Genomic DNA, 25,548 nt, shown 5'->3' with positions numbered 1-25,548 from the left:
AAGTAAAACATGCTGTAAATCTATACATTTCAAATTTAGCCAAAGAGATTAAACAATGTTCTTCACAATCATTTTAAACCTTTACTTCTGTCTAATATTCCCACAGCTAGTGATTCTATTTAATATTTATCATCTCCTGTGGAGGGGCATATTTATTATCTACTACTTTAATTTCAGTGAAAACGAGAACAAGGAATAATGCTGTTGTTTTCAATTTCTGTTTTTTTTCCCCTAGCATTTGCATTTTTTTAATTTTCTACCAATATCAGGTGGTTTAAGACATTGAAGAATTTTTGTATACACGCTAAGGATATCTGTGAAGGCATAATGTTCAGTAATTACTGCTCAGCCTGCCTCACTGTGCCAGGACTGTGAGGAATAGCTGTCAGATTTAAAGTGTTCCTGGCAAACCACAAACTTGCTTAAAATGACTACCAAGCAGGCAGAAGGCAGCTTGCAGTTAGAAATGAGGATACTACTCTGGAAGAGTAATAGAATGAAAGAACAAACTTGCATTTATAAAGCACCTTTCCCATCAGTGCTAATTAAAACACTGCATAGCTAATAAAGTGTACAAGTGCCAATCAGTAGTTTAGTGGTGTAATGGTTACGTTACTGGACTAATCTATTTAAGCAATTTGAAAATGCTGTATGGAATTTGGTACTAAAAAGCTGGTTTTCTGTGAAAGTGACCACAAAACCACTGTCATAAGAAGGGTTTCGGCCCGAAACGTCGCCTATTTCCTTCGCTCCATAGATGCTGCTGCACCCGCTGAGTTTCCCCAGCAATTTTGTGTACCTGTCATAAAATCATAATTGGCTTACTAATGACTTAACCTGGTATATGAATGCAGCCCTGACTACTGCAAGCCACTTGGGTTGTATCAATAATGATGAACTAAAAATATTGGCATATTCTGAAAATGAATTAAAAAAAATACAGGTAAGAACTAATTTATACTCAAAATGATCAATAATTCACCTTTATTCATAAAGCTAATATTCCTATTGAACATAATAGAATATGTGGGCACATTTGTTATCTGGTTCTATAATTAGTGAAATTAAGATCACAGAGTAATCACTGGGGGAAAGAATGGTTGTTGGTTTGATTGAGAATCACAATGTGACATTAATACAACAGTGACAGCTGGAAAATCTTCATTTATAGCAACATTTCAGCATGTTAAATGTAATAAATGTAGATAATGATTAAGCATTTTTATCCACATCATATAATACTTATAGGGCTGTTTGTGAGCCGTGTTAAAGCCATCCGGTATTCCCGATAGAAATTCTCCACACTTCTTCCCAATTTCAGTCCTCCTCATAGAATCCCAACTTTGCACTACTCAGCTCAAGAGTCCTGTTCAACATCACATCCCAAATCTTCTGCTGTAAAAATCATCAGCCATGCCTTTTGAGACCTGCAATCCAGTTTTGCTGGCCTGAGTACCACAGAATAGAAACTCAATCCTCATCAATCAGGTTTTGCTCACTCAGCAGCTGATCCCACCAGCTCTCTCCTTGTTTCCTTTTCTATTTCAATCAAAATCCTCATTCATGACCAATTTCCCTTTTGAGTTCTTTCGTATCGTATGGCCTTGTTCTGCCCAACTCGTTTACATTCTAGCAGACACGTGCATTCATTCACTGGGTATGGGTATTGCGGCCGAGACAAATGTTTATGGCCAGTTGGCAGGAAATCAGGGGACCTCCTCTTGCACCTTCTCTCAGGCCGAGCTGTAACAACTGTTTGTAGATCCCTTGACAAGGTGAGAAAGTGGATGTGGTGCCTACCCCACTTCGTTGGTCTACTGGTATGTTTCAACCTTCTGTAACTTTGATGAATTGGTATGTGTTTAGGTTGGAGCATAATGCTGAGATATTAGTTTGACTGGAATATCCATTGATTGAAACATGAGGACAGTAGAGTGAGATAGAAGGAAGTGCAACTGCCCTCACAGTTACAGCAACCTAGGATTGACCCTGACCTCTGCTGCTGTCTGCGTGGAATTTACATATACTTCTGCTGTTTCTAGTTTCTCCCATATCGCAGAAACTTGCTGGTTCGGAGGTTAATTGCCCCTGGAGTAGGTTGATGGTAAGATATTTAGGTGATGACTCAATGAACATATGGAAAGATTGCAGTGAAATAAATAGGGTCTTTGGGTTATTTTGTAACATGGCATAGACTTGATAGATGAATGTCCTCCTGTGTCATAAAGACGATTAGTGTATTTATTTTTAGTGGTGATTTGAAATGAGTATGGATTGTGTTGATTTTCTTTTTGCTGGTTTGAGGCAACACAGAAGCATCGTTTCAGACCTGCATGAGTGCAAATGTACAGTACTTCTTCATCACGGCTGTTCCATTTTTCAAATAGCCCTGGCATCTCTTCCCTATCACTAGAGACCTTCTGGGATAACTTCACCTTTCCTCTCCATCTCCTACTATGCCATCGTTCACCATTTGGAATCTGAATTTTTACTAGTCTTGTAAAGTTCCCTGAAATGTTTTTTTTTTCTAATTTAAGTATTTTTTAGAATGTTATTGGAAAATAGGTGTCCGTTAATTGGAGAGTATTTAGATTTTAGTTTTGACTTTCAATTGGTTAATATAGATTTTGTGTGAATCGGAATGTTGTCTACAAATTCATATGCCTGTATGGATCACAATAATTCATATTGATGATATAATGCATTAGCTCTGCAATTGAGAATTAGTTAAGGATAATAAAAGGTATATGAAAACAATTGGAGATGTTCAAGTTAGCTGCAAGTAGAAGAAACAGCAATGAAACTTGTGATTGCTAACATTCTGTTAGAGATTTAGGAACATTGGTATAATGTGTGTTGAGTTACAGATTTATTCATTGCCAAATTAAAACACGTCCTTAGTTCCAATATAAACTCTCATCAGAAGTAGACTACAATGAAGGGAAATGTGTTGTGTTAGAAACCACCCATTCTATGATGTTTATTCTTTGTAACCCTTGTACTCCCTGGTGAGATTTGTAAATTATTTCTTGTTTCCTTTAAAATGCTCAAGGAATAAAATGTAATCCACAATGTGTAAAGGGACCCATAAATGGAATAATGAAAAAATCTAGGGCTATAGGTCAACATTCCTTCACTGAACAGTGGGTGAAACAGCAGCTGATGTGCACCATGTGCCCAGAGGTGAAATCTGTTCGGGGGCGTGGGTTAAGTTGAAAGTTAAATTTCATGTCAATGCATTAAGTGCCAATGATATTCTCTGAGAGTGAAGAAGAGACAAAAGAAAAGGGAGGGACAAGAAAAATAAAGTGAGTTGAGGAAGGTTTAGGAGGTGGCGAAAGTTAAGGGATGGGAAGCAGAGAGAGGGTAAGGCAGGGTGAGGTGAGATTGAGGGATGTAGAAATGAAAGGGAAAAGTGAAACCAGTGGGATGTGACCACTGAAGAGAAAGGAAGAAGAGGAATGAGGAAGTGATGTGGGCTGAATAGCAAAGGGGGGATGAAAGGTGGCTAATTGGACAGGGAGTTTGATGGAGGGGTGTGGAGGACTGAGTAGGTAAGAAAGGGTGTGGAGGGCAGGAAGAATTAGGACAAGAAAAGGACAAAGAGATTGAAAGAAAGAGCAATGGAAAGAGTGGGAGTGAAGTATGGAGGGAAGAAAGAGCTGCAAGTAAGGAGGAGTGAAGGATAGAGAATGCTCAGATTATAGGAAGAGGAGGAAGGGAGAGAAGTGAGAATAGTTGAGAAAATAATGGAGGGAGGGAGGGTGATGGCAAAGCATGAACATAGGTAGATCATTCATCTTAGTGTTATAGAGTCATACAGTGTGGAAACAGACCTTTCAGCCGAACTTGCCCATGGCGTCCAACAAACCCCATTTAAACTAGCCCCACCTGCCTGCTTTTGGCCCTATCCCTCTAAACCCATCTGCTCGAACCTGCTTTCATTCAATAAGATCTTGGCTGATCTTTTACTTCAGCACCACTTTTAGAATATAGAACAGTACAGCACAAGAACAGGCCCTTAGGCGCACAATGTCTGTGCTGAACATGATGCCAAGACCAACTCTTAGCAGCCTGCACGTAATCCATATCCCTCCATTACCTGCATATCCATGTGCCTATCCAAAAGTCTCTTAAATGCCCTATCGTATCTGCCTCAACCACCACTCCAGAAATTCACCACCCTTTGTAAAAAGACTTGCCCCACACATCTTCTTTAAACTTTGCCCCTCTCATCTTAAAGCTATGCCCACTAGTATTTGATTTTTCCATCCTGGGAAAAAGATTCTTATTATCCATCCTATCTGTGCCTCTCATATGTCCCCATGCAACCTCTGGCATTATCCCCTAATCCCAGGCATCATCTTGGTAAACCGCCTCTCAAGAGTCAAGTCAAGAGAGTTTTATTGTCATGTGTCCCAGATAGGACAATGAAATTCTTGCTTGCTGCAGCACAACGGAATATGTAAACATAACACAGAACAGGAGATAAAAGTTCAGTTTGTCTATATACAATAGATCATATATATATATAAAATAAATAAACAGATAAAGTGCAATAGTAATAATAGACGTATTGTTCAGAGCTTGTTTGATGTTGTGTTTAATAGCCTGATGGCTGTGGGGAAGTAGCTGTTCCTGAACCTGAATGTTCCAGATGTTCACTCTTTCCAAAGCCTCCATATCCTTCCAGAACTGGGTGCAATACTCCAAATGCAGCCTAATCAATGTCCTATAAAGCTGTATTATGCTTTCCTGGCTCTTGTACTCAATGCCCTGAGCTATGAAAACAAGCATACCATATGCCTGCTTCAACACTCTATCTACTTGTGTTGCCACTTGTAGGGAGTTGTTGACTTGGACCTCAATATCCCTCTGTACTTCAGTGCCATTAATTGTATATTTCCACACATCACATTTACTCCGATTGAATTCCATCCACCACAATCCTCTGTCTTCCATCAGTAAGCAATTTCTGAATCCATACGACCAAGTCATTGTTAATCACATCCACTTTATTCTTTTGGGTCAGCCTAGCATGGGGGACTTTATTCATATGCCGTACTAACCCATACCCCTTGACTCCCTCGTCCAAATTGGCACAGATTAGGTGGGTCAGAGTACATTTTTCCGTTCTTTCTGACTCCAAGAATTCAAGCCTGGGCCCCAGCACCAACCCCTGTGGCACTCCGTTAGGTTCAGTCTCCAAACCTAGCCCAATAACTAATCTCCAGTCAGCAGTATATTACCATAGTATCACATTCTCCAATGAAATCTTATGACAATTTGAATACTGATCAACCACGGGTTTATACTTATGCAATTTTGTTAACTACAATCTCAAATCTGATCACCCTTTCATAAATCTAAGTTGACTGCTGAATCTTATAATTACTTTCAATGTGCCCTTCTATCACTTCCATAATAATAGATTCCTACATTTGCTCTACAATCAATGTCAGGCCAGCTGGTCTTAAACTGGAAGTTGACAATCAATACATCCAATATCTCCACTGCCAGGTTTTACCAAACCTTGAAATGTAAGTCGTGAGTCCCAGGATTTATCGACTTTAGGGTCCATTAATACTTCCATACATTTTTAGTAATTTACTGCCTTAAATGGAAATGTATTTGTTGTAATCTATGTATTCATTCTCTAAATATCATATTGGTTGTCTACTGTCAGGCATTTTTAAAGTAGATTTTCAACCTATCAGGACCACAGGTGCCTCATGCATTCATATTTGGTTTAGTTTAGTTTTAAGATCTGGGTTGCAATAGAACTAATTCACTTACAAACTTTTTTAGGTAATATAATCATTCTTTTTACCCACGTTATTAGTTAGTCCTTTCTCATTGCATATTGAATTTAAAATAGCCTGTTTTCTAATTGGTTCCACAACATAGAACTCTAAATATCCAATCTTATATGGATACTGTGAATACATCCTCCACCCTACTGCTGCTAATTTGATTTGCATGGTATATGCGTAGGTTGAAGTCCACCATGGTCATTGCATTACAATTGCAACATGGAGTGTGGATGAGGGAGACGGTGACAGTGAATATGAAGATTGTGGAGGGAAAAGGATCAATGATCTGAGGTTAATGAGAGGCAACAAAAGGGTTAACTGGAATTGAATGGTGAGAGGTTGTGGTAAGAATGAATGAGGTAGAATGAGATGTAACAGCATTTGGCACAACATTTCATGCTGGTGCCTCAATGCTGCAGGGACTTGAGATATATGCTGACCTCGGGTGCTTTCTACAGGAAGTTTGCACATTCTCCCTGTGACCACAAGTTTCAGACCAGTGTGTGCTGAAAGGTTAATTGTCTTTTGTATTTTTTTCTTATTGGAGGGGAGAGATAATGAGAAGGAGATGGGGTGAGGAGGGAAGGGCTAAAGAGGAGTGTGGGTGTGGTGCAGGTGAGGAGAAGTGAGAGGGGGCATGAGGCGAGTGTGTAATGGTGATGAAAAGGAGATGGGAGAGGTGCGATAAGGATGTGGAAGGGATAGGTGTGAGCTGCGAGGGGGGGAGGGGGTAAAGTGATGAGGAGGGGTTTGGGATGGTGAGGGGTGTGGGGTGGGGGGGTGAGGGGTGTGCAGGAGGTGAGAAGTGTGCGGGAGGGGAGTGGGGGAGGTGAGGGCTGTGATGGAGATGAGGGGTGTGAGGAGGAGGCGCAGGGGTGAGGGGTGTGGAGAGGAGGTGAGGTGCAGGGGTGAGGGGTGTGGATGGGGAGATGATGAGTGTGGAGGTGTGAGGGGTGTGGAGATGAGGCGAGGTGCAGGGGTGAGGGATGTGGAGAGGAGGTGAGGTGCAGGGGTGAGAGGTGTGGATGGGGAGATGAGTGTGGAGGGGGTGTGATGGATGTGGAGAGGGAGTCAGGGGTATGGAGAGGGGCGTGAAGGATGTGGTGGTGTCGAGGCGGTGTTGAGCTGGGATGGGGCGGCCGGTTTGGGTTCCCCCGAGGGCCGGAGTCTCCCCCTCGGCGGGCGGGCGGCAGGCGCTCGCTGTCACAGAGGGCGGACCGAGCCAATGAGCACCGGGAGGCGGGGCGGCGGTGCGGTGTCGCCGGGCGAGGTGAGCGGCCAGTGAGCTGGGTATAAATAGAGCTGTGACTGCCGGCTGCGGGCAGTCGGCGGCGAGCAGGCAGCGGCGCTGGGACAGACTGACACACTGACCGACACACCAGCAGACAGCGATCACAGCTTCTCAATCCGCGGCAGACAGGCGGACATCAGCGGCCGGAGCCTGGGAAACGCTGCTCCCAACTTGCTACAGGTGCGCACTACCCGGGTGGGTGTTGTGGTGAGCGGGTGGTCGGGACCAGGTTGGCAGGGGGTGTTCTGTGTGGCGGGAGTGTGTGGGGAAGTACTGGTACAGGGAGTTGTGCTGGCTGTAGTACGTGCCAAACAGTTTCTGATTTCTAGGCTTCTAGTTTGTATTTTGTGCTGCCTTCTCCATTGTGATTCTCCATCAACCACCCGCCTGGCCCCTCTACCAAAATAAGTATGGATTATCTATCAATAATCCACGGCAAACCTGCCCCTCTCATGAGGGACGTTGACAGCCTGAAACTAGGATTAAACTCAAAGCATCCGCGGCATGATGAGCCGGAGCCCATTTGTGCACCGCACACTGGTTTATACAACAGGTGTGTAACTTTCTTGTTATCAACATTTGAACACTATATATTAAGAAATTGCAACCACATGTGATAGTGAATGAGAATTCTCTTTTAGTGGATTGCCCACATAAGGCCCCATATTTATTACCCTGGAACCCTGGACATCATGAAAATAAGAAGGTTAAGATTGGACGGGGAATGTTCCTAAAACTGGAGTCTTCTGCCTCGCTACATTCCATTGTTATAGAGAACGGGGGTAAGTTTAATTTGATAAATGTCTTTCATACTTGTAAATAATTCCCAAATCAAACTGTTTTTCTTCTTCGGGGCTCTGTTTTATGCGTAGTGGGGGAGGTGAGGGCTGTCACCTTTCTGACAGAATAGATGCTGCCTTTATTTACAGTTGGAAAGTGCGGGTGATGCTAAATGCATCTGAGTTTGGGATTATTTTTGTGATGGGATTTCTGTTCAAGGTGGTAAAATCGCCCCTGGTGACCATCGGTGACCTTACTATGGACATTATTTTGCAGGTAAACTCGTGTTTAACGATGCGCCGAAATCCCCTATCACTCTGAGAGCTCGCTATATTCTGATCAGGAGCGGGGGCGAGCTGCACATCGGAGCGGAAAAATGCCCCTATATTTCCAACGCCACTATTACTCTCTACGGAAAGTCGACAGATGCATTAAACGTGGAGCATTTTGGTCAGAAGTTCATTGGAGTGGACAAAGGTGGTGTTTTGGAATTGCACGGAAGGAAAACCTTGTCTTGGACATTTTTAGCCCAAACTCTCTACCCGGGTGGCTTGCAGTCTGGGTCTTACCGCTTTGACAGGTACTGGGGCAGCAGGGGTATCAACATCAGGGTGATAGATCCCGGCACGGCCAAGGTGCTCGCAGCCCACCGTTTCGACACTCACCTCTGGGCGGATGAGAGCAGGCGGCTGCAGGAGTTTTTACGCCGCCAAGCCAGAGGGCGAATAGTGGCCATCGCTGTCGGAGACTCGGCCGCCAGGAGACTGACGCGGTCTGCCAGGAATGACCTGAGCGAACTGCTGGGGAGCAAAGAGGCGATGTATCTGGGCTACAGGTGAGCCAGCTCGGGTCGTGCACGGGTTGATTGTTGTGCGTGGCCGCACCGCCGCGCTCCCACTGCGTGTTGAGGAATGTATTTACATTTTAAATCCAGTTTACTTTCAACAGACAGTAAGACGCGTCCCTGTCGTTTGCTGCTTTAATTCAAGCCGCGTGCTAGATTACATCTAATCCGGTAAACGAGGCTTTCCGTTTGCTCATTTGGAGCGGCAATTTTTACCCTCTTACCAATGTTTGCCTGCGTTTATAATTGTGTGTCAACAAGATGGAGGAAGCCAGAGGCCGGGGCATTCCCTATTCCCCACATGCAGTCGGAAACGTTGCTTGACGTGGAAGGTATCGATTATCTTGTCAACTGGGGTGAGATTTTCAACTCGCAGGTCCTTCAGCAGATTTGGATCAAAGCCAAGGGTATACATTCGCTGAAGTATATTTTAATGATTGCAATTGGAGCCACCATGGACAGCTCCCCGGGTCCTTTCTCGGGCGACTGGTCAGAATGGTTGCAAAGTGACAGTAAAACGCAAAGTGCTGGAGCTACTCAGCGGGTCAGATAACATCTGTGGAGGGAATGGACAGGAGATGTTTCCTATGGGGACCCTTCCTCGGTTCCCTCCTCCCTCCACCAGCACAATAAGTTTTGCTCAAGATTCCAGCACCTGCAGTTACCTGTGTCTCTAAAAAAAAGACCATACTTGAAACCCATAATGTGTATGTTTATATAGTTCAAATTAAGTATTCATTTGTTTCATACAAGCATATTTTCCATTGTAAATCAATCATGGTGGCAGACAATTTCATCTTTGCCGATCTCGACTTACTTTAGGCAACCATGGGCTGCGATTGGAGTTCTTGGTGAATTATTTGCTATGGAAGACAAACAACTGTATAAGCCTGATGGGTCAACCGGTATGGCTATAGTAAGAAGAGACTTTCAGACATATGATGGGATTCATTTCACAGTCACTGCTTTCAGTGAGTGGGTGAGAGGTAAGTCTCATCAGCAGTTTTGTGTTTTTGAGGTTTACATTGGGTCTTTTTTAGGGTCACAGTCTGCTAAGAACCATAGACGCATGTAAGCGGAAGGCCATACGATTATAAGACATGGGAGCAGAATTAGGCCATTTGCCCTGTCGAGTTTGCTGAGCCATTCGATCATAACTGATCTATGTTTCCCTCTCAATCCCCATCTCCTGCCTTCTCCCCATCACCGTTGACACCCTTACCAATCGAGAATCTATCAATTTCCACTTTAAAAAATACCTATTGTACAGGTATACCTGATTCTCAATTCTGCCTTTTCTTCCTTCACTGATTAAAAAAATATTTTATTTGTAGAAGAACACAAGCATTTATGTAAACAATTGAGAAACACTTGCAAATATTCAAAGCCAGATGTCCTGCAAATGATTGGAATTTAAAAAGACAACCAAGTTTGACAAAAATATCAAAAAGGGGGTGGCGTGCTGTGCTGGTGGTATCATGCTGTATTTCTTTGATAATGACTATAAGAGTAGAGAGGTTAAAGTTTGGCTATGTAGAGTATTGGTGAGACTACGTCTGGGGTACTGTGTGCCATATATGTCTCACTTATTTAAGGAAGGATCTATGTTGGAAGCAATTCCAAGAAGGTTTACTTGAAGGATTCCTAGCATGGTGGATTGTGAGGAAAGTTGGGCAAACTAGGCTTGAATCTGCTGGAGAGTAGTAGACTGAGAGGTGACACCACTGGTGCATAAGCTGACAGAGCGAATATGGTGAAGATGTTTCCGCAGTTGTTATCATTGGGATATTTGTAATGTCCTCTACGGTGTAGATAATGCGAGTGGGGGGGGGGGGGGGATGGTTTCCTGTATATGTCATTTTTGTTTTACTGACATTAATTTCCCAGCCACATTCTCCAAAGGTACTGTGATGACCTTAATCACATCTTTTATAAATATAATCTCCATAGAAAGTTAGTTTTAACATTGTGCGTTTCCTAATAACTCTTTTTTGTTCCCTATCTTATGAGAACTTTCATCACTGATTACTGAAAAATTCTAAGTGTAAGAATAGATTGAAAACCAGTTGTTGCACAGAAAACAGATGTAATAAATGATACTTTTTTTCTTGGGTGAGTGGATATAACTTTTCAATTATCCCAGGGATATGCTCTTGGTCCTAAGTTAGTCACTATTTATGTTAATGACCTAGAGGCGGGGGTCAGATTTAAGGTATCAGAGTTTGCCATTAAGACAAAAATAGATCGAAGGGCATCTTATGATTTGCCTACTTTGGAATTGAGAAGAATGAGGACTGATCCTTATTAAACATAAGATTCGAAGGTGGCGTGACATAGAAACACAGAAAATAGGTGCAGGAGTAGGCACTATAGCCCTTCGAATTGATCATGGCTGATCATCTAAAAGCAATACCCTGTTCCTGCTTTTTTCCCCATATCCCTTGATTCCTTTAGCCCTAAGAGCTAAATCTAACTCTCTCTTGAAAACATCCAATGAATTGGTCTCCACGGCCTACTGTGACAGGGTAGATGTCAGTGTGATCACTTGTTGGCGAATAACTTCAAAATAAAGAGTGAGTCATTTAGAACAGATTTGCATTTAAATGTCTTCTCTGTGAGAGTGATAAATCTCTGAGATTTCACTGACCCTGAGAGTTTTAGCAGCTAGCTCATGACAAGTACTTCGCTTGAAGAGGTAAAGTTTTGGAGAATTTGAGGGCTCTGGCTATCTGGCACAGAGGAGTTGAGATTTGGTTTTTGCATCGAACATTCTGCATGACATTTCTGAAGCAGTTGTCTACAACTCAATTGGTTTTTTTTCTATTATAAACTTAAAAAGTCAACACTGAACAGCACACGCATGGTTATAGTGAAATATATCATATGCGGGCTGCTATTGATAACTGGGCTTAAATTCAAACACGTCGGTTGACAGTCTTATTGAACTAGATAAGCTTGGGGCAGATAAGAATGAGAACTGACTTGTCACATAAGTGAATTGGACAGTTATATAGTGCAGGAAAGGAAAGGAAACAAAAAAAAAGATAATTGTCTAGGGTGGCACAGTGGTTACAGCACCAGAGACCCAGGTTTAATCCTGACTATGGGTTGCTGTCTGTACAGATATTGTACATTGTTTCTATGACCGTATGTGTTTTCTCCAGGTGCCTCCCATACTCTAAAGACGTACAGGTTTGTAGGTTAACTAGCCTCTGGAAATTGTCCTTAGTGTGTAGAATGAGCACTGGTAGGCATAGACTCGATGGGCTGAAGGGCCTGTTTCAACGCTGTATCTCTAAAGTCTAAAGCAAAGTCTAGCATCTAATCATATTGCTGTACCATTCTCCATCTTTAAAGGAAAGCAATGTATTTTTTCTTTCTAATATTTATTTTCTCAATGTATGCCTTTTGTGCTTTTATAACATTGTGTTATTTATTCCACAGGTGTCCCTCACTGTGGCTTTCGTGTAGATGTGTCAAATGGTGTTATTCTTAATTTAATGGATGATGCCTCAAGCTGGTTGCCTGGTGATCAAATAGTCATTGCAAGCACTGATTATTCTATGCATCAGGCTGAAGAATTTGATCTCCTTCCCTGTCCTGGGTGTAATATTTATCAGATTAAAATTGGTAAGAACTGCGAATCTACAGTAATTTTGGGTTTATCTCTTTTTAAAACTTTATCTCAAAGATTCTATGGATCAACACTTCGGATTTCTTTTACTCTGTGGATTTAAATTGTGCAATGCTATTCAAGGTTTATCTGGGGACAGTTCTGATATGCAATCTGTTTCCTGTCTTTTCTACTGTAACAAGAAATGTAGACTGTATGTTCTGAATTTAAAGTGTAGAAAGCAATACTTTATTGATGTTCAATTTTGCTCAACCAATTTGAATTCCCAACACTAGGCGATTAGACACAAAATGCTGGAATAACACAGCAGGTCAGGCAGCATCTCTGGATAAAATGAATAGGTAACGTTTTGGGTCGGAACCTTTCATCGGACCCGAAATATTAGCTATTATTTTTCTCCAGAGGAGCGGCTTGACCCATTGAATTACTCCAGCATTTTGTGTCTATCTGCGGTATAAACCGGTATCTGCAGTTCCTTCCTACACATTCTGAGTGATTAAATATCCTTTCAATTTGCTTCCATGCTGAGCCTTTACAACACTAGGCTGAGCAAAGATTAGAGTTGGTGATCTCAACAAACAGGAACATTTGAATTGCCTGCACAGATTAACACACAAAAATATATTTTTCCATTGGTAATGAGTATATCAACACTGAACAAGAGAAGAGTGTTCTCTGATAAACCTGGCATGTTGCACAACTTATAGTTTATTGTTTAAGAAGGAACTGCAGATGCTGGAAAATCGAAGTTAGACAAAAATGCTGGAGAAACTCAGCGGGTGAGGCAGCATCTATGAAGCGAAGGAAATGGGCAACGTTTCGGGCCGAATCCCTTCTTCAGACTGATTATAGTTTCTTGTGATAGTTATATGATCAGTTTCCTGTGGTAGGTGGATAAATCATCCCTGAGCTTTCTTACTAATGAGATTGGCTCCAATGTGTTACCTGGTGCACAAGGTTGCAGAGAGGTTTACCTTGTCAGGAGTGTTTGTATCCTTTCCATGTCCACTCTATCTAAGCCTTTCAATATTCAGAAGGTTTCAACGTGATTTCCCCCCTCCCCCATCCTTCTAAATTCCAGCAAATACAGGCCCAGTGCCTTCAAATGCTTCTCATACATTAATCCAATCATCCCCGGGATCATTCTTGGAAACCTCCTCTGGACCCTCTCCAATGCAAACACATCCTTCCTCAGATGTGGGGCCAAATGGCTCACAATATTCCAAATGTGACTTCACACCACCTTATAAAGCCTCAGCAATACACCCTTGCTTTTATATTATGATCCCCTCAAAATGAATGCATTGCATTAACTTTCTTTACCGCTGACTCAACCTGCAAGTTCCTCAGAGTCTCAGAATAAGGAGATGCATTAAAACAGAGGCGAGTCTCTTGTCACAGAGAATTGAGAGCAGAGTCCTTCGGGTGTATTTACTGTAATGTTAGAATTAGTTGATGAGGAGAAGGCAGCATAGATTTAGGAAATCTTGGATCAGTCATGAACCTTTTCAATGACAAAGCGGACTCTGGAGGGTGGGGAAGGCGGAGGGGGGAGCTGAATAGTCTACTACTATAGTTGCTGATGGCCAAGCATGTAAGTTAAAATACCAACCCTCCTCCCCCTCAAATAAAAAACATCCTGTATTTCTTAAATGCTTGTTAAATATCTGCATGTTATTTCTACCATTTCCCAGCTGCCGCCTGGGATCTTGGACTTCCCCTCTGGAGTCTTAAATCTGTCTACGCTTATTAACTCTAGCTGTGAAGTCACCACCTACTGATTGCTACTTGTTACAGCCTCTTTCATTTACTTCACTTCATTCCTTGATCACCAAGATTATATTCCTACCTGCTATTTTTCTTTTGCTTCTGTGGATCACGTACTTTTAGTTCCTGCTCTCATTCTTGCAAATTTGTCCCCATAATGATTATCATTTGACCTCCAATTTTAATTGTCAGCCAGCAATTTGTTAATTTCATCCACTTTGCTTCTTATTCTATGCTTTTTTTAAATAATGCTTATTTGGATTGCACACTTTTCAGTGTTTTATCATTAAATTTTCTCATTCTTAGTTTACTTTCTAGTCTATGTTTATTTTTAACCTACAGTGCCTAGAAGCACCACCTCTAATTCTCAGCTAACTTCCCTGAGGATTTGGATCAATTTTTATTACGAACACTACATGGGTCATTAAAATGTCATGAGTATGTGCAAAAGATCAATAGCAATTTATACATTCTAGTTGATATTTAACTCGAGGGAACTGCAGCACAAGGCGAAGGAAGTTGTGCTGCAGTTTCCCAAAGCCTTGATTTGACTGCAGCCGACTACCCTCTCTTGGGAAAAATACAAAGTGCAGTTTAAATTTGCATGATGTGTTAAATATAGAAAAATGTTTTCTCAGACTTGGATTGCATTCCCTGAAACTGAAGGATAAGGAGTGATTAAATTAAAATGTTAAGATGTTGGGCACCAAGGATAGAAAGAGGGAGATATCTATGATGATTGGGAAATCCAGGTTCGATACATATATAATCTAACAATTTGACCCAAGCATTTTAGATTTGACACTTCTGCATTTAAATTATAGTAAAAATATTTTACCTTTATCCATGAGCATTATTGCTTGATCAGTTGTTAAATTACAATCTGAAATGGATAGATTTTTGTTACTAAAAGTAATGGAGAGAAAATAGACTGAATAACTTGAACTTTTTCCAATATTCCTAAAGTTATTGACTGTAGTAAAGTTGATTGGCATCAAATCAACACTTGTCGAGTTGTTCTCTGTACTCTTTACAATCTGCTGTAATCATTGGGGCTTGTCAAATAAATGTCTTCACCTGCTGGTGATATGCCATTTCAATGAGTGGTAGTTTTGAAAAATAATCTTTTATCATAGGCAAGCCACGTTACCTCCATATGGGCGAAATTGTAGATGGAATCGACATGAGGGCTGAAGTTGGACTTTTAAGTAGAAACATCCTCATAAAAGGAGAAATGGAGGACTCCTGTTACGGACAAAACTTCTGCCACTTCTTTAGCTACGATACATTTGGTGGACAGATAAAGGTAAGCAGTGTTATTGAAGGTCCTTCAACATTGTTTAGATAATATTAATTAGAGGTAAAGCAAATCCTGTATATTTGGTCTCTGGCCAAAATACACGCTGTTTATCGTGCCTTGTGGAGTTTTCAAAATTGATTTGGGGTGAGAGGGAGGAAATTTCAGTAGGATGAAAAGGATTTTTTTTTACCGCAGAGGGATCGAATGAGCTGCCAAAAGTGGTAGAGACAGAAACAAAACCACAATGTTTAAAGAAGCCTTTGGGCGGGCACTTGGATAGAAGGAGTAGAGCCCAATGCAGGCAAATGGGATTAGTATAGATTGTGTCACAGTTGGTATGGATGAGTTGGGCTGAGGTGTCCTTTTCTGTGTTGTACTGTTCTATGACACTAAATGGCAGGAAAATGGTGCAGTGAACTTTCTGCTTTTTCTGGATTGGCAATGGCTTCCCAACCCATGCCCTGATCCCCCCCCCCCCCCCCCCCCCCCCCCTTCAAAGCCATACAGAGTGGTTCAAAGCTCTGTCTTCTATTCTACTGCTATCTAGAGTATTCTGTCATGCCAGAATATTTTAACATTTGTAGACTGTATTTTTCTTGATAAAACACTTGAATCATGGACAGATTGGTATTTTCAAAGATTTGGTTCTCGAATCTATCTCAAGTTCATAGGGAAGAACTAATTTCATTATCTTGGCTTGGCAGATCCTAAGAAACTTTGCCTCGGTTCACTTGTCTGGTGTAGAGTTGACTAACATGGGCCAGCAGATACTTGGGAGTTACCCAGTACACTTACACCTGGCTGGAGATGTGGATCGGAAAGGCGGCTACAATCCGCCAACTTATGTGGACAACCTATCCATACATCACTGTTTCTCTCGATGTGTGGCTATACATAGAACAAATGGTTTGCTGGTACGTGTATCATTCCACCCGACTCTCTAATTTTAACCAAACTAATTCATCAGCACATTCTACATGTTTTCTCATATGGGTAACCAGCAAATGCTAATGACAGATTTGGTGAGTATAGCATGCACAGTTACTCCTTCAGACCCTATTTGGTGCATTGTGATATATGAAAGCTAATTTTTCTACTCTTTTTTGTTAAAACATGCCCTCCGTCCACCACCATCCCAAAACATTGTGAACATTGCACTAGTTTCCACAGTTTATTTAAATAGGGAATATTCTTAAATTTCCAATTCTAACCAATCAAAACTGAATTTTGGGGCTAATTTTTCTGAATTATCCTGTAGCACATGTGTTAACAACAATTTGAGGAAGGACATTCTTGCTGTTGAGGGAGTGCAGCGTAGGTTCACGAGGTTAATTCCCAGGATGGTGGGACTGTCATATGATGAAAGAATGGAGCGACTGGGCTTGTATTCACAGGAATTTAGAAGGATGAGAGGGTATCTTGTAGAAACATATAAAATTATTAAGGGATTGGACACGCTAGATACAGGAAATATGTTCCCGATGTTGGGGGAGTTCAGAACCAGGGGCCACAGTTTAAGAATAAGGGGTAGGCTATTTAGAACTGAGATGAGGAAAAACTTTTTCACCCAGAGAATTGTGAATCTGTGGAATTCTCTGCCTCAGAAGGCAGTGGAGGCTAATTCACTGGATGCATTCAAAAGAGAGTTAGATAGAGCTCTTAGGGCTAGTGGAATCAAGGGATATGGGGAGAAGGCAGGAACAGGGTACTGATTGTAGACGATCAGCCATGATCACATTGAATGGCGGTGCTGGCTCGAAGGACCGAATGGCCAACTCCTGCACCTATTGTCTATGTATCTAAACAACAAGACTGGTCTCATCTAATTAGATATTCTATTCATTCCTCCCTCCCTCCAGCTTCTTAACTTAAAATGAACCATTTTAACTCTTTCCCAGTTCTGAACAAGGATCTCTGACCTAAAATATTTACCCTTTATGCAGATTCTGAGAATGCTATTGTTTTTTTATTTATTTTTTATTTGTAGTTTTTAGCAGTAGACGGAGTAAATCAGAATTTCAACTATTCTGTTAATTTCAGTGGTAAAGAAAATTTGGGTTTACATTTGTAATCACTGTATTTGTGCTGCAGATTAAATCAAAATTTATACCTCCATATGCGCTCATACTGCTGAGCTTGAAGCCATACTGTACCTCGGTACTGGTGACAATAAACTAAACTAAATATAGGGAGTGCACCCAGAGCTCTGGATATATGATCATTTGAGGCTTGTTACATCTTGCGCAAATTGCCTTGTTAAGCTTGAATGGGTTACAGAGGGCGTTTTCCTAAAAATGCAGAGAATTACATGTTAACAAGAAGACTGATCATTTGAGAACTATGTTGATTTACATTCAATCCTCCATTCTAAACAAACATAGTGCATGCCTTTGCCCAATACGCCATGGCTTGCAACTGCTATCAAATGTACATACAAATTGGAAGAAGTAAGCTATTTGGCTCCCCTCAGCTTGCTGTGCCATTTAATACAAATGTAGCGAATGCATCCTTAATTTTATTTATTTTATGTTTATTTCCCTAATTCAATCTAATCTTTTAATTCTATAGGTCAAAGATACAATAGGGTATGACACGCTTGGACATTGTTTCTTCCTGGAGGATGGTGTGGAGCAGAGAAACATACTGTATCACAACCTGGGTCTCCTTACCAAGCCAGGCACCATCCTCCCTTCTGACCGCAATGAAATTATGTGCATTTCAATCCGTAATAAAGTTTGTGGAAATTATATTCCCATACCAAGTAATGACTGCATGTAAGTTAAACCTGGAATTTCTCCCATTGTTTGAATCACTATATTGCCACATCATCCCTCTCTAAAACATCTATGCCCTGGAATGTTAAGCTGCCACTCCAGCTCTTCTTTCAACCAAGTTTCTGTAATGGCTGCAAAATTGTATTTCTAGCTCGAAGCACATCTGCCTTGCCCATTATGAATGATCTTGACCTGAAACACTGACTATCCATTTCCTTCCATAGTTACTACCTGAGCCGTTGAGTTCCTCCACCTGCTCTCCATTTTCTTATTTACCTAATAACTTCCCGCATTAAGACAAAGGTACTATACCATCTTTCCTATCATGTTCATGATCTTGGACCTACCAGTTTTTCCTGTCAGATTTGCTTGACTTAATCTCCACCCTTTCCTCAATGATTCCACCTGATGATCTACTGCTCAGAGCCCAGTTTAAACCCCACTCCCCACCAAGCAGCACTAGTAACCCTCCCTGAAAACATTGATTTTAATAGTTGTGCTCCTGGTGGGAACTTAGTAATGTGGAATTCTGGATTTTTGTTAATTCAGTCGCTCTTTCTGAGAATTTCTCATAAAGTATCTAATTGGCCTATTAATTTATATTTTAAAATGCTTTAAAGTATTTTTCAATTAAGCTTTTTACAATATGTTTTGAACCTGTTTGAGATTTCTGGCTAAGTCTTATGTTCCACTGAATGCATCTTGAAAAGCTGAAGGCCCCTTTTGAAGTGTAGGGGCTCATCACCAAGAATATTTCCAGTAGTATTTACAGGTTCCCATTGAGGATTTACTGAGTTTAAAATATTTACTTAGGTTGAAAGCAAGTTGACAGCTCCAGCTGCTGACTACAAAATGTGTCCCATTGTAGCTAGAAATTTATAAATGAAGAAGGTGTTTAGTTTTTAATGATGACATGCATCTTCCTACAATGTGTAAGGAACTGATTGTAATTTGAAAAAAAAAACCTTTGGGTAAATGTAATTGCCTGATGCGGTCTTATTCTCCCCTTTCCTAGGATGGTGTGAGTTTCATGAGCAGAGATAATTATAATGTTTTGCATAGCCTATGCACCCTAAATTGAGAAACATGAGATACTGGAAATCTGAAAGAGAAATGCTGAAAATACCCAGCAGATCAGGCAGTATCTATGGAGAGAGGAAAATATGTTTCAGAGCAAATCATTCCCATAAGCTAAAATCCAACAAGCTTTGTCTACACAAGGAACATCAACCTGTGTAGGTTGATAAAACATCAAACAGAAACTTTGTTTTTCTCTCTCCATAGATGCTTTCTTACCATTTGAATATTTCTAATTTTTTTTTGTTGCTTGGCCAATTGCATTTCATGTAATTTTTGCAATTTGAATCGGTTGCTCAATTTTCTGGGTATGAGAATAGAAAGAATTTCAGACCTATGATCTTTCTGGGGTCCCCGATTAAATGTATTTATACAGGAAATATGGTTGCTATATTTATGGAAAGGCTTATTTGTGATGTGGCACAGCGGTAGAGTTGCTACCTTACAGTGCCAGAAACCCAGGTTTGATCCTGACTACAGGTGTTGTCTGTGCAGAGTACGTACATTCTCCCTGTGACAACGTGGGTCTCCTCCCATATTGCAAAGACGTCCAGGTGACAACCACTAGTTTGTCATTAAAAAAATATGCAAAGATCTATTTTATTCATCATTGTTATATTCATGGTGGATGTCATTCTTCCATGCCTGGTCAGGTCGACTGTGACTCTAGAATCAAGCAATCTGATGATCATTTGAAATGGTCCCGCAAAGATCATGGTCATATCAAGGGTGCAGAAAGAATATCGGGGAAGTGGGTGGATATCTAGAATCAGTGCATTAGTGTGTGTGTGTGCAGAGAGTGGGATAGAATAATAAGGTTGCAATCGGTTTGGAAGATTAAGGTTGAATTGTTATGATGTGAGGGGGATGTTGGTGCCATCGATATTGCAGGGTTTGGCGATAGGGGGATCAGAAGGACACCTGGATCAAGGGTTAAGTTTCTAACACGGGGAATCTACCTGCAGCTGGTTTTCAGCACCGGATCCTTTGGGCTAAATCCTTTAAGTATTATTGAAGCAGGTCTTGTATTGTTCTGCTTTTGCATGAGTGGTTTTTACTGTCTGCAGGCTACACAGTGCAAATGAATTGCTGGAGTTGGGGTGCAGATCTAGTTTGGAAATTTCATGTGCTCAGACACACAGAAGAGTCTGAAGCCAAAGTTATTTTGAAATGAATGTAAGAAGCTGTTGCTTTTCCAGTTCAGAATTCTATTTGGTATTCCACATACATTGTGTTGCACAGTAGAATTGTTGGATGTCATATTTTAATTTATTCTTCCAAAGTCTCCAAGACTACATATAACAAGACTAATTCTGTAGACTTTGCAATGCGTTGAGGGGAAATCCAGAATGAGTTCCAACAGCCCAGTCTTGGCCACATGTTTCACTTGCAAGTGTTGTGTGGAGTTACCATGGATCATACTAAATGGAACAAGATAAAGAGCAGTTGTCTGTCCATCCATTCAGTAATGTAGATTATAAATATTACGATTACATGCAATTATTAATCATATTTCCACACTAATTTTCCCTGTCACCCACGTCCCCATCAAATGCTCCTTCTTCCCATCACATCTCCCCATCTCTCACCCCCTCCCCACCTCCATCACCCCGCCCAACATGCTTGGGCTACTAAAGAGGACACAAAGTACTGGTGTATCTGAGCAGGTCAGGCAGCATCTCTGGAGGACATGGAGTACTGACATTTTGGGTCGGGACCCTTCTTCAGACTTATCCATGTCAGCAAGAGATGCTGCCTGACCCACCGAGTTACTCCAGCATTTGTTTTTTTGTTGTAAGCCACCATCTATTGTTCCTTGTGTTCCCAGACTTAGTATACTAGCCGTACTGTGGGTTTATTTATTTTATTTGTTTATTTGTTCCGAACAAGTAAAGACATAAATAGGAATAAATAACAACAACAAAATCGAAATAGTCAAACAATTGGACATTCCAGGCAATATTTGCAAAGCAATGAAAAGCATAAAGCAAAATTTAAATGTCCAACACTTTTTCTTTACAAGCTCGAAAAGGAGTGAGAAGAAGAATAACTTATTTAATCTCACCCCTTGGAAAGGAAATGACATTCATTTAAACACATTGTCAACTTTCTGAGATATTTAAAGTGCTTCAGAAACATGTCGAACAAACTGACTAATCTAATTAACCATTGGACTGTTGAGAATTTGGATCTCGCTCAAACCCGAGTAGCATATGCTTGAGTTCCAAGTATAAAATTCCGTTAATAAATTTACTGTTGTCACTCTCGTTTTAAGAGGGAATTTGGCTTTATTGGATGCCGTGTTATCACTAAAGTGGAATGTTAATTTGCAGGGCTGTCACTACATTTTGGATATCCAACCCTAACAACCACCTCATCAACAATGCAGCAGCTGGTGCCCAGGTAAGGCAATACTTGGTTGACTTGGAAAACCAGTTTATACAGACAGCAGCCTGGGATTTCAATTTCCCTCCTGGGTAAAAATAAAGTTCTATCGTATCGTAGATATTCTTTTTCAGAGTCATTCTTGTAACGTCTCCCCACCACCCCTACCAGCAACATGTCCCTAACATTACTGATACTATTTAGTCAGGAAATCATGACCTGGGAATCATGTTTTTTTAATCTGACAGGCTGCTGTCTCTATATATTTGTTTTGTAAATCTGCCCAGTTGTTATACAGGCTCCATTTATACATGAAGTGAATTAGATTTGTTGTCCTTTATTTTGGCTTGATATTTTAGTTAAAGTTGTGCAGTAAACAGGATCACAGAGAGTGGCCTATTCACATGAACATCGTAATGTTCATATGATCATAATGTTCTCAACATGGGCATGGACACTTGTTAAAGCACCAGAATAGTAATCCAGAGACTAGTGATATCTATCAGAAGGGAAAACCCACCAGTAAGAAAATTAAAATTTCTTAATAAATTTGAATCTGAAAAAAGAAACAGCAACTATTCTTCATAATGATGTTCTTGAAAACTACTGGATTGTTATAAAAAAAACCCCCATCTGGTTCACCAATGTCCTTGAGGGGAAAGCTATAATTCAAATGTGATTTGCAGGTGACTCCAGGCACACCCCATATGGTTAACTCTTAATTGCCAATGAAGTGGCCGAGTAAATCACTCGGTTCCATTACAGTCAAACTTTAAATTTATGTTCTTGTACACATAATGATACAGAAGGAGAACCGTCGCTTCCTTGCCAAGCCCCTGGGAGCAATTAGTCCCTTTCTTCCCTCTCATTTCGCAGTAGTCCTTCAAATTATTCTCTCTCAAATATTCTTATCAACCTTTCCGTCGCTTCTAATTGCCAGTGAGTTACAGTAGCCAATTAACCTTCCAGCATTTCATTAGAACCTGGGAGGAAACTGGGTCAGTCAGTTGAAACTGGTGGTCATGGGGAGAGTGTGCAATCTCCACGCAAACAGCATCCAAGGCCAGAATGGAACCAAGGTTCCCAAAGCTGTGAGATAACAGCACTGACTGCTGTGAAATAGTGTCTCTGGCAGAAAATTGGATGAGACAGCCTGGCATTGACTTGAGTGTCGCAATGTTTAAGAAACATGTAGACAGGTTCATGGATAAGACAGGTGGGCCAATTGCTGGCAGGTGGGACTACTGTAGATGGGAAATGTTGGCAGGTGTGGGTAAGTTGGGCAAAAGGGCCTGTCTCCGTGCTGTAATGACTCTATTAAATCTGGATACAGCAAATGGCTCCCAAAAACATCAGACAAAGACCTCCTCACAAAGATTTGCAGAGTGCTATGCCACTGACCATTCATTCAAAAGCCCCACATTATCATACTTGCAGATTCATTCCTGACAATGTACTAGATCTCCAACACAATCCATGAGCATTATTATTAAACCAATCAAATTCCATGAGTAGAACAGGCTCACCAAAGGCAAGACTTGATGCCACACCTCATAAATACACATGGCATCAGGACAGCCGTGGACAAGGAAACCTCTTCCTGATTAGAACTTAGTGGTTAGTTTTGGTGTGAAGACAGGGCTTTGCACAACGATTGTGCATTAATCATTTCTACTAATAGTAGCATTGGCAGATCCATCTACTGCTGGTAAATGGTGAGGCGTGGTCCAGGACGTATACGCAGTTATTTCAGTTTTGCCCTTCAGAACATGGCCTGGTCATTATAGTGATGCTACCTAATCACTTGGCTATGGATAATGAAATCCGTGCACCCCAGAATACATTTGGTGCTCTTGCTATTTTCAACGTTTCTCCCACCTCCGTCTAGCACACTTATAACATCAGCGTCTACCCAACAATGTGAAAACTGCCTTGCTGTGCTCTGTTTACAAAATGTAGGACAATCCCAACTGGCCAATCTATCTGTTCTCAACCATCTGCAAAGTGATGGGAGCTGTCATGGACAATAGTATTATGCAACACTTAATTGCTGATGCCAAGTTTGGATCTTGCCAAGGCAGCTTGACTTCAGGCCTAACCAAATATTGACCATCTATATTTGATCTTCTAGCCAAGCAAAACATCATCTCGTCATCCAGCCAGTTGAGCCCTGTTAGACACTTGCCTGCTTCATGGGACTTATTCTTCCAAACTTGAGTCCATCCAATCCCTTCTAATTTAACAGGACTCAGTTTGGTGAACCTTTGTGTTATTTTTTTCTATGTCAAGTATACATTTTCCTGGGTAAGGTGACCAAAGGTGTACTGCTCCAAACATGGTGTTTTTATTTAATTGATTGCAAAATACAGCATGGAAACACGCCCTTTGGTCTACTGAGTCCACTCTGACCATCAATCACCCGTTCACCCTGATCTCAGCAAGAATCCGTATTCATGCCATTTTTATGAATTTTGGATGAGGTTGTCCAGTTGAGAGCTCTTCTATTCTTCAAATTCATCAACGTGGTTACATGGTAGGGCTTCCATTTAATGTCTTGCCCAAAAGGCAGCTTCCCCTCATTTCTGTAATTCGGTATCAACCTGAAATTTTGCTGCTCAAAACACTCAGTCTTTGTTTCCAAGATGCAAGAACTTTATCGCTGAGCTATGACTGATTTATAATGAGGATTAACATATCCCAAACAATCGTTTTGTCGCTGGCTTACCAATTTGTGAAAATTCCCAGTCACTTCATTCTTACCATGTAAATAGTGTGTCGATGTCAAATACCATCATCGCCAGGAGTGAATTAATGATATAGTTATCACAGATCTAACTGGTCTGAAACCTGCAGAATATAACAGTACCCAAAAAGATTCCAAGCAGTAGTTTACAAACTTTAACATATTAATTATATTATTCAACTTGTGGTCATGAAACGGGGCAAGTTTTGATATGGGATTTGTGGTCTCAGTCTGAAGAAGTGATCCACCCAAAAGGTCACACATTCCTTCTCTCCAGAGATGCTGCCTGTCCCGCTGAGTTACTCCAGCTTTTTGTGTCTATCTTCGGTTTAAACTAGCATCTGCAGTTCCTTCCTACACAAATATATAGGTGGGACTGGTGTTGTTCTGCTGGGCCTTTTGAATACATCTACACAAGTGTAACTTGTTGGTGATGAAACTTTGATCTCAAATGGTCATTTTTACCTCTCCATAGATACTGCCTGACTTGCTGAGCATATCTGGTATTTTTTAAAATGTAAGAATTACAATGGTTTAGCTCACCACAAAATTCTCAAGAGAAATTATGGAACAGCAATAAATGAAATTGCAAATAATACCTTGATTCCATAGAAATACATTTTTATGAATGTTTCTATTCAGTGTGTGGCAAGTAGGCAGCTCCTTTGTATGAAAGATTACTGCTGCAAAATATGTTGCACGTGGCCGGGAACAGTCCTTGCATGTTTAATAGAAGCAAGGGCATTTTATTCTGCATCTATTTCAGATGCTCAGCATTTGCTGATTTTTCCATTTTAATTTCTGCATACATTTGGTCCAACCTACAAAAAGCAATAATTAACCTCAAAACCTATTTTAAGCTGGTTCTCCTCTGGGATGTGTGAATTAATTTAAGTGTATAGGTTACACAAAAATGCTGGAGAAACTCAGCGGGTGCAGCAGCATCTATGGAGCGAAGGAAATAGGCAACGTTTCGGCCCGAAACGTTACCTATTTCCTTTCCTGAAGGGTTTCGGCCCGAAACGTCGCCTATTTCCTTCGCTCCATAGATGCTGCTGCACCCGCTGAGTTTCTCCAACATTTATGTGTACCTTCGATTTTCCAGCATCTGCAGTTCCTTCTTAAATAAATGTATAGGTT

The 25,548-nt window shown here is 41.0% G+C and overlaps 2 protein-coding genes across 8 annotated transcripts in view; both read left to right on the top strand.

The window, feature by feature from the left end:
• Nucleotides 1–25,548, top strand: part of LOC116991565 (cell surface hyaluronidase-like) — a 73,863-nt gene that overhangs the window by 21,932 nt on the left and 26,383 nt on the right. For 5 of the 6 annotated variants that reach the window (XM_033050268.1, XM_033050267.1, XM_033050262.1 and 2 more), the window contains 8 exons: nt 7,746–7,886; nt 8,161–8,719; nt 9,551–9,714; nt 12,173–12,358; nt 15,266–15,435; nt 16,134–16,343; nt 17,998–18,203; nt 21,614–21,683. In XM_033050268.1, the coding sequence (XP_032906159.1) occupies nt 7,746–7,886; nt 8,161–8,719; nt 9,551–9,714; nt 12,173–12,358; nt 15,266–15,435; nt 16,134–16,343; nt 17,998–18,203; nt 21,614–21,683 (1,706 nt within the window). Of the gene's footprint in view, nt 1–7,179; nt 7,285–7,433; nt 7,658–7,745; nt 7,887–8,160; nt 8,720–9,550; nt 9,715–12,172; nt 12,359–15,265; nt 15,436–16,133; nt 16,344–17,997; nt 18,204–21,613; nt 21,684–25,548 lie in introns of those variants that run through there. The other variant, XM_033050269.1, reaches the window with a different exon arrangement.
• LOC116991566 (cell migration inducing hyaluronidase 1) overlaps nt 7,156–25,548 on the top strand; it is a 122,861-nt gene continuing 104,468 nt past the window's right edge. The window contains exon 1 of one of the 2 annotated variants that reach the window (XM_033050270.1): nt 7,156–7,284. The gene's annotated coding sequence lies outside the window, so the exon portion shown is untranslated. Of the gene's footprint in view, nt 7,300–25,548 lie in introns of both variants that reach the window. The other variant, XM_033050271.1, reaches the window with a different exon arrangement.

Source organism: Amblyraja radiata, chromosome 34, assembly GCF_010909765.2.
Source record: "Amblyraja radiata isolate CabotCenter1 chromosome 34, sAmbRad1.1.pri, whole genome shotgun sequence".
In the NCBI taxonomy this organism is placed as follows: Eukaryota; Metazoa; Chordata; class Chondrichthyes; order Rajiformes; family Rajidae; genus Amblyraja; species Amblyraja radiata.
This window is presented reverse-complemented; position numbering and strand designations above follow the sequence as displayed.